The following is a 13325-nucleotide window of genomic DNA, read 5'->3' on the forward strand; positions in this document are numbered from 1 at the left end:
ACACTTTCACACATGCACATGCACATGTACGCTTACGCATGCACAGGACACACACAGGCGCTTCACTGTACACTCACACACACACAGAGAACAAATCAAATGTTTTAATCAGCTTGCTACAGCACATAATGAGGATCCACTAAGCCCCCGCTATCAGCTGCCATCGGCCACTTAGTTGTGCCTTCAAAGAGCTGATTTTTCACTTCTTCTACAACAAGCTTAACACAGTAGCTATCGAGAGTGAACACAGTCTGAGCAAGTGCAATAAAACCTGAAAAGTGTAAGCGATGTTTCAGCAAGTGATATATACGCAGCAAAGCAAAGAAGCAATTATGTGCAAGTGGACAAGACAGTGCAGCCTCTGGGGAAAATGTGTGGGAGTCGAATGCACCCTATTTATCACCACTGTGATTTACAGCATGGAAATATTAGAGCATAGTTCTGTGGTCTTGGTTGGAGATTACATCAAAGTGTATGATATGCCACGCCACAGCCCATAAATCTGACAATACATGCAATGACCCCAAATACCTTGCATAACCCGACTCACTATACTACACTAAAAGGCACTGTATCAGATTTACCTCTCCCCTTGAGAACACACACACACACACACACCTTATGACGCAGCGCAATGCGCACCTGGCCTAGCCACACCTGCTGCATAGCACAAGGCTATGACATGAATCAGTCGAGTCGGTTACAGGCAAACTAGTTTCCACAGAACTGCAGGTATGTCTGAATTCTTACTCAACTATCCAGGTGTGTGTATGAGAGTGGTGTACGTGGGGAGATGCACAGAATGTGTGCAGGTGGGCCTCCTGTTGCAGTTTCTTGCCTCTTGGCATCGCTCTGACCTCTGTGAGGAGAACTCACAGCTCCAGCCCTCCAGCTGGAGCAGCGATGACCTGAGAACTGAGCAAACTGAGAGACTCGTCCTCCTGTCCTTGTCTCCTTCCTGCCTGCCTGCTGTAGTGTGTCCTGATTGGGGACATGCAGAGCTGGGTCAACCTACCTGAAGATATCAGGCTGGTTGAAGCTGTCATCCTTCAAATCACTTGTTAAAACTTAGTATTCCGTGACTAAATATATAGTTTTTAGAATCTTTCCTTAACTAGTTTTTATTCAGCATCACCTGGCCCCTATTTTCTATAATATAGATATTAATATAGGTTTAGTATTACATTGCATTTATGCAGTTTTGTGTATAAACGTAACTGTGGTTATTCACATAAATACCATTTATGTGTTTTTATCTATATGTGTAAGCATTGCATCTTTCCACTAATATTATTATCGTTACTATCAATAATATTGACATATAGTGGGGTGGTTTGACAGGAAAGCTTATTTCCCTTTGTCATTTAAAATACAAAAACAGAATGTTTCCTTTACAAATTATTTTCAATAAATGATACAATTTTATGAAGCAGTAGTTTTGCACTGCACAACTGTGTAATATATGACAACAATATACCCCCAAGCAAAACATGGTCATGCAGAGTGTGGCTCAAACAAACAGAGAGAAGCTGTCCCATCTGCACCTGAGGTTACCATACATGTCAAACCTAAAGCAAGCTAACTCAAGCCTCTGTTGTAACATCCGGTGCAGCCTGCTGTAAAATAAATGATGCTGTTAGCTGCAGTCTCGCAGGTGAAATGTGCTGCTGCTACAATTATTCTAATGCCAGCATGCCAGAATGCCAGTGCTACCAAATGCTGCTGTCAACCCAGGGGTTTAATTAGTTTGGCACGTGTGCCACTTATAATCACCTGCCATTACCAGTTCTGGCTGCATCTGCTTACACGTCTGTCAGTGCTGGGCAGGCTGTGCATGTGTGCATAGGTTGGTAGATGTGTCGAACGGTGGGTTCGTGAGTGTACATTTTGGCAACAGAATGCAGGCCTCAACCAACCTGCAGCCTAGACACAAACGGTTCACTGGCACCAGTTCTCGACAATACCAACGCATTTATATACATGCTTTTATGGAGGGAGACAGAAAAGAATCAAATACAGGTTTCCTTACTTTTTTATGGATGTTAAACAGATATGTAAAAAAATCTGTCGACGGCAGTGGGGACAATTGTATTAGTGGTACAGACTTGTCAGCGGTCCATCCATACGGATGCATTGTGAAAACAGAAGGGAGCAGGGCTTCGTAGTGTCAAACTGCATTGTGAATAGAGCTACACCTCAGGCTGAATACATCACATTGTGATTTCATGAGAGCTGCAAGGAGGAAGGAGAAAAAAACTCCAGGGTGGCTAGTGAATCTCGACCCAAAACAGGAGAAATGGAAGTTAAAAGTGAATCGTTCACTCCCCCTGGCGTAGCAGTGGCTACCTCTAGGGCTGGAGGAGGAGGAGGAGGAGGAACAGAAGGAGAAGAGGAGCCCCTTGGCTCTCACAGTCATGTGACCACAGTGCACAATATCTGAAGGATGGACCTCAGGCTGTGTATTTAGCTGTTCATGACTGGGTGTGTACGTGTACATGTGGCTCCATATGTCTATGTGGACTGTATGTGTTTGTGCAACACAGCACATACGCGCTTTTCCCACTGACTCGGTTCCTCACATTCACCTATGTCTGCCGCAATACAATAGCTCTAACTATCCCTATTATTTCTCGAAAGGTCCCATTTAGCACTAAACCATGGCTTCAATATTGTGCCGTCTCAAAAACATCTGTTGGGGACTTGTGTGGCTACACTAATTACAAATATCTGCAGTAATCCAGCGCCGATAAGAGAGTCATTACTCCACCAGACATTTATCACTATGGGATTGATGACCCATTTCAGAAGCAGCCTTTGTACGGGGAAGTGAAATCGCTGATATCCCTTTTATCCTACATCATTGCTGAAGCCATCCATTCGTCAGGAGGCAAGCTAGTTAGAATTGTAATTAACAGCTATGGACTTTGGCCCTAATAGAATTTTTGCAGGAAACTGCAGATTGACATAGCAGGAGATGACGGGGAGGGTTTCCACTGTGGTTTTCTATTCTTACTAAGTGCCACTTTGAGTGGTTGTCAGTTGGAGAGGAGGTGCTTTACGCTGTGTAAAAAAAGTGCCACAGCAGCACTCCACCTTCTTTCAAACACAGAATTTTTGTACATTTGTAAATATGTAAGCAAAGGCATTTAGAGATGTGCATGCACAGGCACAATGCTTCAATGACATAATCTGTCACAAGCACAAATTCATAGGTCAAACATAAAATATGCACTTCTCTGCTCGAATACATAAGTTATGGGTTCCCTCTGACTTTTTTTTCCATTCCTGAGCACACTTGCACACCCACTCACCTACACATGCAAAGAGTGGAGCAGCAGATGATCACAGTAGGTAAGGACTAAAGGTCTGGACACCTGCTGGCCACGTCCCGTCTCTGTAGCAGTAATGAACAGAGACAGCTTGGGGACCGCCCTGCGAGCTTGTCCCCCCTCCTAGTCTCGCTGCTTCAGGGCAGAGCTGGGGGCCCTGGGGTGACAGGGACGCCAGAGATGTTCCACACACTGACAGGCGGGTCTTACCTGGCCAACCTGCTGTACACATTGGCCCAGCAAATACACACACACACGAACACAGGGATACACAAAGACATGCATGCGTTAGCGCTGTAAATTTGTGCGCACTGTAACTGCTCACACGTGTTCACGTATCTATGCATATGCACAAACTGGAGAACACACACACACACACACACACACACACACACACACACACACACACACACACACACACACACACACACACACACACACACACACACACACACACACACACACACACACACACACACACACACACACACACACGCTGACCCTGTGTAATTTCCCCAGCACACGGCTAGTGACAGGAGCAGCTGCGGCCGCTACGGCAGACAGATGAAATTTTCATAACTATCTCCTCCAACTTCCATCCTCACCTTCAGGATAATTTATGACCTGCCTGCCAGCCTTGAAGAGACAATATGCTTGCTATGAAATGAAGTGTTCCAGCAGTGTAGGTTATAATTAACAGAGAAGGAGAGAAAGATGTGTGTATATGGAGTAGGAGGGGTGGAGGTGTGCAGAGTGGGCTGCCCAGGCGGGGCAGTTATGGTAGATGGGGTGGGGAAAAGGGAGAGGGTGCAGCATGTGTGTATGCATGTATAATGTAGGTTGGTGTATATTTATAAGTGATATATATTGCTGCAGTTAGTTATGTGATACCAACATTAAATACATCTCAAAAATGAAACTAAAAAACATTATTGCCTGTCATGGTTACACTTGACCTCATTGGTTCTCACACCACAACAGCAACTTGTATATAGTAGAATTTCTAAATCAGTACAGTTTCAACTTAATGTTTTAAGGAGAACTGCTATCAAATCAAGAACAAATAGGATTTAAATTAGATAAACTCTCAGGACATTGTTTTTATCCTGTGATGCTATAGCCGCACTGTTCGTTTCACATGCCTGCCACACATCCTTCCCCAATCATGCTCTATCAGCTCTCTGGGATGTTTGGTTTGACCAAAAAGAATGTCCTGGTTTTCGTGATTACCAGTAAAAAGGCCCAAACCACTCTCCCCCTACACCACCACCCCTTACCACATTGTCTTTTCCAAGCACAAATCTTGTTTCCATATTAAAAAAGGCAGCATTTAATGGGAAACTGTCTCTGCAACAAGTGTGTTTAAATGTCTGTGGGAGCTTAATGACATTTACAACTCTCTCTTTCTCCCTTTCTGTGCCACATATCATTGGCAAGCTGTTACTGTGAAATGTATAATTGTGAAATGGCTGTTTCCATTAAAAACCCGTAAATAATTGAATGCACTTTTGACTCAAGTCAAGGAAAAGCAGAGACATTTAACAAAGACAGAGTGTGAGTGTGATACTGATTCCTGCCAGTTGCAAGCCTTCCATTCCCACACCTAACCACAGAACAAGAGAAAGCATGTACCTCGACGGCTAATTACGGACTTGTTTGAGAGCCAGGCATGATAGAGGTAAGTGCATATTTACATGGGTAGAACTTGTTTGTACAGTAAGTAGAAGGTAAAGAAGTAGAATCATCAGTCATCTTGTTCAAAGCACATTCCTGGAAAAATAAGACATACTCTTATGTACTTTCCAGTCTGGGAGCGAACCAGGATGGGAGGACGATTGCTACGGCAACAGCAGCTGTGAGCTTCTGCTGAGGTCAGGACATGTCATGCATAACTGACCGATTGCTTAACAGGGGTGGGTGCATGAGAGAAGAATTCATAATTTACAATCAAGCACACACAAACACACACCTCACAAACACCCAGGCCACAGACAATCTCTCTGCACGAATGTAGCTGGTCTAAGGGACCACACAGACATGTTTTAGATAAAGACAGACAAATTAGACGACAGCGTCTTAGGCTAACCACTGCGCTTGCGCTAATTACAGGCTGGCTGGTGATGAAAGAGGTAGATGACATGTCCTTATTTGTTTTCTCCTTCAGTGCCCTGAACCAAGTAAACACAGCGATGTAGACGACGGCAAAAGTAGGTGGTACAAAGAAAAAGACACAAAGACAACAGCGATAGAGAACATGGTTGTGGGCTGAGAGCTCCACCTACCTCACACAGGTGTTTGCCCACCACTGCAGCAAACAAACCTTTGAGGTAAAGAGAAACAAGGGCGCAGCCAGCAAAACTTTTGGCTGCTAACTCGTGCCAAGGATAACAGACTGAGCTAGCCCTGTCTGTTCTGCCTGCAAAACAGGACCGCTGTTGTGAGGGTGATGAAGAGGCAAATGTAACGCTTCTGTCTGGGAGACCTGATTAACCTGTCACCTCAAGTTGCAACTGACATCACACAGGTGTGGTTGACAACATGCCCGGACCGCCTTCCCCCCAACCAGAATGTTGGTTTAGATGCCAGTCCAAACACCACCATTGCTGATTAAACGTACTTATGAACACCTTGATGCGGCTTCTCTTCACTGCACCCCACAAGCCCTGTTTCCTATATACTTGATAGCCAGTCAGGCTCCTCATAATGAAAGAAAGTTATGGGTTGACACATAGACCACATTGTAAAATTTCTTTTTTAATCACTACTGCAAAGACAAGTGAACAGATGATACCTTTTTTGAGATGTATGAACTTGTGTCCAGTAGGTAAAGTGATTGAGTTGTCTAGAGCATCTTAGCAATCCCATTCAGTATAGTGCCTCTATTTCTAAAGCTTTAAGTAGGCTACATTAGACATGGCTGTGATCTGTCCACCTTTATGATGGATAATGCTGACGGTCACTCCAACTCCCATCTGGGCCCACTCCTCTCTCTCCTCCAGTGCAGGAATGAGGGTGGGGTCTGTCAGGGACAACACAAAAGAAATGTCACCACTCCTGGAATGAAGCGCCAGCCGATGAAGGTCTCTCTCTCTCTCCCTCTTTCACTGTGTGTCTATGCATCTCCGCAGGGGTGCAACTGGTAGCTGACAGCACTGGTCGGGTCATCCCCGGCTGGTCACAGCTTCAACCTCGGCTCTCTAGCCCCTGCTGGCCCCCACTGACCCTTGGTTTTGATGACAGACTGGACCTTTTGTGTAGCAGCAGCCTGTCCAGGTGAGGACAAGGGAGGATGACAATGGCAGGAAACATAAAGCCAATGGAGGCTGGGAGACGGCCCTATGGGGTCACGGGTCAAGCTGGACAGCTGAGTGATGAGTGCAGCTGTGGACACGTGGACCTCCTTCTCTGTCCTTTGGCTCTGCTTGCCATGTCAGCTGATGTTTCCTTTATCTTGGGATAAAGACCTTACTAACTCCTGACTAGTTGGATAAAAGTAATAAACGCAGGCAACAGATGTAGTACGCCACAGAGTGTACATAGTGTTAATGTGACATCCTAACCTTATCAGTGTAGTCAGCTGCCAATAATTTAGCAAATACCTGAAATGGTTGCCATTATAAATTCAACATTTATGTTAAAAACAATAAAAGCTGTTAAACGTAAATTAAACATTTTCTGTTCAAAAATAAATATAAAGGAATGTTAATGCTATAAACACGCATATAAGCAACTAGATGTTCACTGATCGAAATAAATTAATAGAAAAAAAAATCTAATATCGAATCTTTTAAAAGCTGTGATCACTGAAAAGAGACAATTAACACATACATTTATTTGTGCAGTCCAACATCACATACACTGCCTAACTGGGGTATGGTGTGTATCCATCCTTGTCTGTCACTGCTGCAGAATTTTCTGGCTTCCCACTTGCCACTTGGCACCTAAAATGCTGCTATTTTGCCAAAGTTTTAACTTTTTTCATTAACAAACTTGTTGTACTTGCTAGCTTTGGTTTTTTTTTTCCCCTGAACTAATCTGTGGGGGAACAAGGTCTATGGCACAAATGAAAAGGACAGTTTTCAAATCTTGTAATTTATTACCACCCGAGCGCCTCAAAACTACACCGATTCACACATCCTGAGCTGTCCAACTGTTTCTGATGCCAAAGGTCAATGGCTGCCTACTCTACTACTGGCCCACACTGAGAGATGGGAGGACAGGGTTTGCCAAGTCAGGCACAAACCCTGGTTTGAGTCATAAACACCTCAGCCTGTCCCCCCTCCTCTTTTCTCCTCCACGGAGGTGAGTTGGGTTTGCACTCTGTTAATCTTTCACTACAGGCCCGTTCGCTTTTTACACTGGCCCACTGGAGAACAGAGGAGGAGAATGAAAGAGGGGTAGTAAAGGACAAGAGTGGATAAAAGAGCAGGAAGAAAAAGCCATAGAGAGGGCCAGATGGGCACCTTCACAGTCCATTTATCAAACCCAATGTGGCCCTCCCCTCCCCTCCCTGCTGCTCTCATGTCCTAAACCCCCATGTAATTCTGTAATGATTTTCATTATCATATAATGACCTTACAAAGCCTACAGCAGTTTGCATGGTCAGTACAAAACTCGCAGCTGTTCGCTTCCATGTTTGCTCGCCGGCTGTGACAAAGCTTTTTTTGTTTTTTGTTTTTTTTCCTTTGGGCCAGAGCAGTGACCTCTAGGCTTTAGAAGGTCAGCATAAGGTCATGTCATCCAAGAGGTTCAAAGCATACATGCCGTCAGCATACAGACTGAAGACAGCATCCAACCCTTGTTACATTTCTCTCACACAGAACTAGAGAAAACTGGTGGATTTTCTGTGTACATACTTCCGGTGTGAATCCTTCCTCACCTGTAATTGCACAGATGTGAAACATGATCGATGAATTTTTAGAATTTAAAACCTCCCTGGTGCCACTGGGATGTGTCATTTCCTACCCTAATAGGCCTGTTCCCTGGAGGTAGTGTCTTGCTCTTCAATCCGCGCTTCCTGTGTGGCATACAGAACTGCTCTGCTGCAGTACAGTCACCCACCCACATAATAATCCATCTATTTCCAGGGTACTCACGGGGCATTTACCGAAGGGACGCGGAGGGCAGCATCTATCAAAGAATTCACCATGTGCATCGGGAAAACCCAGTTACCAGAAAAGCTCATAAGAATAAAAAAGCTCTCATAACTTCGTTGGCTCAGAGTGAATGAATGGACTGCTTCTGCTAGCACGGTGAGCTGAGGCATCACTCACTCTGAGTGCCTATAAGTCACCTGTGAAGAACCACTGGTCACCGGGTCCAATTCCTCTTTCTTTTTCTTCTTGCGTGTGCTAAAAATGCCCCGGAGGCAGAAAATGGCATCTTGCAGGCCCAAGATCCAGCACAGAGCACAGAACACTGCTTTAACTGGTGTTTAAGAAACAAAAGTCAGAGAGAAACTTAATCAATCAGTGCTGGTTGTTTATGTTTATAGGCCCCTAGCAAGAGTCATCAATCATGCCTTTTTGTCCTTTTTCCTTTTGCACATATTACGAGCTGAATGGAAACCATGGAAACAAAGGCAGTATTATGATAAAAGCTTGCCTGTTGAATATTGTGTGGAAATCTAATTATGCCGCTAACTATTAAAAAAAAAGCAGCAAAATGAATCAGCAAATTAATTTTAGAAGTCCTATTTTGGTGAGTGCTTTTATGAAAACAAATGATGATTTGAATACATCTGACTGAAGGGAACTAAATCCTCTCACTGTGTGTCTTATTCTGTAATTTACTGTATCTTTAATTTGAAAAAATGACTTTGCCTCTCAGTAGAAAATCATTTTTTTCTTCCTCTATAAAGATCCAGCAAGGCAATCATTGACCCTCATAAGCTGCAAATCTCTAATCAGTACCAGTACGTCCCACTTAACATTGCACACAGCCATGTGTTTAGCTTTGCGCAAATGCTATCTGTTGACAGCCACTTGACAGAATGACCCCTGGCTTTTTCGTAAGTGGGGCCGGTCGAGGTTAGGGATAGACATTAAATGTGTGTAAAAGGAAGAGGAGGTATCAGGAGCAGCTGGAGTTCAAACATATTGTGTGGGATGCTTGCCCTCCACAAAAACTAACCTAATCAGTCTTTTACTGCTGATAGAGTAAACGTCTGCCTGCTTGCCGACAAGGACTGAGCATTCCCTGTCCTGGTCTGTGATACTGCTTGTCAGGATTTTAGGGTGGGCTGAGTATACATGGTTAGTAGCTGGTACCATTGCATTGTGGGTGGTGGGGGAACCGTGATGGTGGGGGGACAGTGCTGATGTTCGGTTTGGGGTGGGGGTGATGAAATGGTTTCTAGCTTTCAGCACATGCAGCTGGAATGCACTATCAGGGGCAGGCCCTACATCAGAGTTGTGAGGAACTGGGCGTCGACACGGCAAAGCAAGGTGTGTGGAAACAGCCTGTTTACAAGGCTCATCTGGATGGGACACGGCTAAGGGTCAACTAGAGGGGACAACTCAAAACAGAGGGGCGCCATGGAAAGATGAGGGCACCGTCGCAGCAGGAAGTTAACATATATTTTGTCTAAGGAAAAGATGTTGCTTTCAGGAATTTGTAGTCTGTGGATTCTGCCCCTGGCACTTCTGCTTTCTCTAGGCTCTGGATAATGTCTGGTCCAAAGTGTGCGTGTTTGTCTGTGTGTGACACTGAGGTCAGATCTGTTGATAGAGACAATAAGCAGTGAAACATATGTGAATTCAATGCTAGTGCATACATGCATGCCAGTGTTTGTGTGTTTCCCTGCTAGCGCTGAGGGGGAGAGCGACTGAGAAAATGAACAGCTAAAATAACACAGTGTAGCATGTGTGAGGCCTGTCTTTATCTGAATGAATGGCCAGTGTTCTAATCCCTGAGCTCTCTGCCCTTATCTGGAAGGAAGGAAGTGAATGGGCTTATCCAAGACACACGTGTTGCTGTGATAGCTGTGATAGCTGCCAGGCCCAAGAACCACAAACAAACACCAACCACACCACCGCATGTCTGTGGAATTCACATTATCCCTTTAGAGGAAATCATCAATGCACACCGAATCAACGTGGGACTAATGTGATGGTTTATGATTATTCTGCTTGATGATGTGAGGATTGCGTATGAACAAATTGGTGTTACTTTATCATTCGACATATCAACATCTCTGGTTTTTACAAGTGAAATGATGCTTGATTGTAAGCTCTTCCGCGCTTCAAAGTTTGGCTGTGTCTCTTCATCAGTGGCAGAAGGTTCGCTACATATTTGCTTATGAAAACTACTCACGTTCTAGGTGTTAACTAGATGAGAAAAAAAATGACACGGTTGTGGTTGTACCTGAGTAAATCTTGTTTAAAACATTTCTAAGATACGTTTGTAGCTAAAACAAAGACGCAGGTTCCCATAATTTTTTAGAGCAACCCTCAATAGCTATGTTTCCAATGTAAATCTATGTGCATTCTGAAGTATTGCACGGCAAAAGGACAATGGGAACAGTAAATTCTATTTTTGTTTTTTACACTTGCATGATGTGGTTTGGAGTCTTTAATAAAAAAGAGTTAATGCACATCAAAGGAGATGGAAAAATATACCAGGTGACAAAGCATTCTTGCAATTCTCCATATAGAAAATATATTCCAAAGACTTCTGTGCATTTTTCTCTCATAGAAGGCCGAATTTTACCTTCTTTGTTCTTCAATAATTTAAAAATGATGCATGAGGCCTAGTTTATTTGCTTCAATGCAGTAAATGGAAACAAGCCTAATTCTCATTATCTTTTGTTATTTTCTCTGTAGTTTGCCTCAGATTTGTTTGACGATTACGTGGAAACACAACTACACACTACATTTTCCCTTGGGGCAATACACAGGATGATCTAATACAAGATTTTAATATTACACTGCTTCCAAAATATGTCTTGAGTGAAACTTTTTATTATTTGTGTGTGAAGCAGTTCCCATTTTGACTTTGAGCAGAAGCTCATAGATCACAGAGTTTCTTTACCTGCCTCACACATCAGTCAGAGATTTATTTTTCCAAGACCAATGGAAGGAACAAAGTTGGTGGTACATTGTGTTACCTGTCTCTCCATGTCTGTCTTTGCTGGTGTCTGTCTGTCAAGGCAGACAGCAGGGTTTCTGCCATCTCCCTCCTTCCCTCCCCTGCTTGGCCCTCCTCCTCCACTGTAGCCAGGAAGAGCATTGTCTGAAAAATAGAAGTAGAAGTGGAAAATAGGTGCATCAAGTAGAAGTTAATGGAAAAATGTGCAATCTTCAGTAGGATGTGGACCACTGGAAAACACCCTATTTATTTCTATCTTCGCTTCCTATAACTAACATCTGCAATACAAAAGAAAATGGTCTTCTGAAAACAGTGGCTAAAATCTGACTCTAAATATTTAACAGCGCGGAATTGAGTGGAAAAACTACATGAAGCTATTCCTGCCATCCTTGAGCTTCTATCCTCAGTTTAGAAATTACACAGCTCTGAGCAAAGACTCAATTATAACATCCCTGGGACGGCAGCATACAGTAAGTCTAGTATAAAGTCAGTTTCACATCAGAGGATGGGCAAATTACACCCAATATTAGAGTGTGAGTCAATTAATCACGTCCTGCACAGCACAGTGTAATGTGTGAGTATCCCCCTGTTGAACATGAATTACAGGCCGGCTTAAAGTGTGACGTGGCACATCAGTGCTAATCGGAGACATCCTGGCAAACCTTCGCCTCCAAGTCCTCCGCAGCCTCTAAGCTGGTTGAGAGGGAGTCAAATGAAAAAGGATCTGGCAGCCCAAATTAAATGCAGTGCTGTCAGCCACACTCAAATCCCTCTTTCCCCTCACCGTCTCCCTCTTCTTCTCTACCCTTCACAGACTCTCTCCCTCTCTGAATATCCTTAAATGTCTCCCCCCTCCTCCTCCCAGCCTCTGAGAAGTGATGGATCTGTAACTCTGACTGACTCTGACGCCTTGTTAAGAACAGTCTCTTCCTGTCACATCCACCAGTCAAGCGCGTTCATTTCTTCCCATTAACAGTCACTCGTCTCCCCAGTCATCCAACCTCCTCTTCAAAATACCCACAATGTAAGGGAACCTTCATTTCTTCCCCTCTCCCTCTTTTTTAATCCCTTTCTGACAATCCACCTGTCTGTCTTAATTCATGTGAAGATAGGTTTGATTGTCTGTGTGTGTGTTTCCAAAGGAGAAGAGTAATATGCTTACTTCCTCTACAGCACACAGGACAGGTGTCAAAACATGTGGCGGTGTGTGACTGATTACACCTGACTTGGAGGAGACACCAAAGATTACGGTGACCAGGAGGAGGCAGGGCCGGCTGTACTCCCTATGGAAACTGTGCCTTTCAGTTTGGATCAAACCCTGTCCCCCCTGGGATGAGTGACAGGCTAAGAAAGTGCCAGAAAGTGCATTCAGACTGTATCACCATCTCAGCTGGTAGACATCACATTGCCATGCTGGCCGTGTAACACAGTTTCAATGTTTCGAGCACAACGCTGAGGAGCAGGGGATTCGAGGTTGATCTGAAACCTGCTCCATTCTGCTTCTGAGCTTGCTTCAACTCTTCCCAGAGCTGGACTGGGAAGAGAACGAATAACAGGACAGGTAAGTCAGCACAGTCCAAAGAGCTAACTATGACAAAAAAACATAATCATGTGACCATAAAAGCCACAAAAACTGGTAAATGACATGGTATTGGGTTTAAACAAATGCATCAACTGGGTTTTTGTCCCAAATCAATGAGGATGACGCATTAAGAATATTGAATTCTGTTTACCTATTTGATTAAACATACCGTGGACAGTTTCTGCTTTGGGGGAGTGCCTGTACTTTTTGTTTGTTCTCTTAAAATTTTTGTGAGCGTAGGTGTGCCTCTGATAATGTGAATGTGAGATAGCAAGCCTTCTTCCCCAAGAAAATGTGTGCATGTGTGTCTGTGTGCCAGAGTGTGT

At 44.0% G+C, this 13325-nt stretch overlaps 1 protein-coding gene across 2 annotated transcripts in view; it reads right to left on the reverse strand.

Annotated features, from left to right (window-relative positions):
* The window catches only part of fto (FTO alpha-ketoglutarate dependent dioxygenase), a 123322-nt gene that overhangs the window by 58116 nt on the left and 51881 nt on the right, over nucleotides 1–13325 (reverse strand). For both annotated transcript variants that reach the window (XR_008602343.1, XM_023265585.3), the window contains exon 8: nucleotides 11437–11561. Coding sequence is in view for 1 of the 2 variants with exons in the window: in XM_023265585.3 (XP_023121353.3) it covers nucleotides 11437–11561 (125 nt within the window). In the remaining variant the exon portion in view is untranslated. The remainder of the gene's footprint in view (nucleotides 1–11436; nucleotides 11562–13325) is intronic.

This window comes from Amphiprion ocellaris, chromosome 1, assembly GCF_022539595.1.
Source record: "Amphiprion ocellaris isolate individual 3 ecotype Okinawa chromosome 1, ASM2253959v1, whole genome shotgun sequence".
NCBI classification, from domain to species: domain Eukaryota; kingdom Metazoa; phylum Chordata; class Actinopteri; family Pomacentridae; genus Amphiprion; species Amphiprion ocellaris.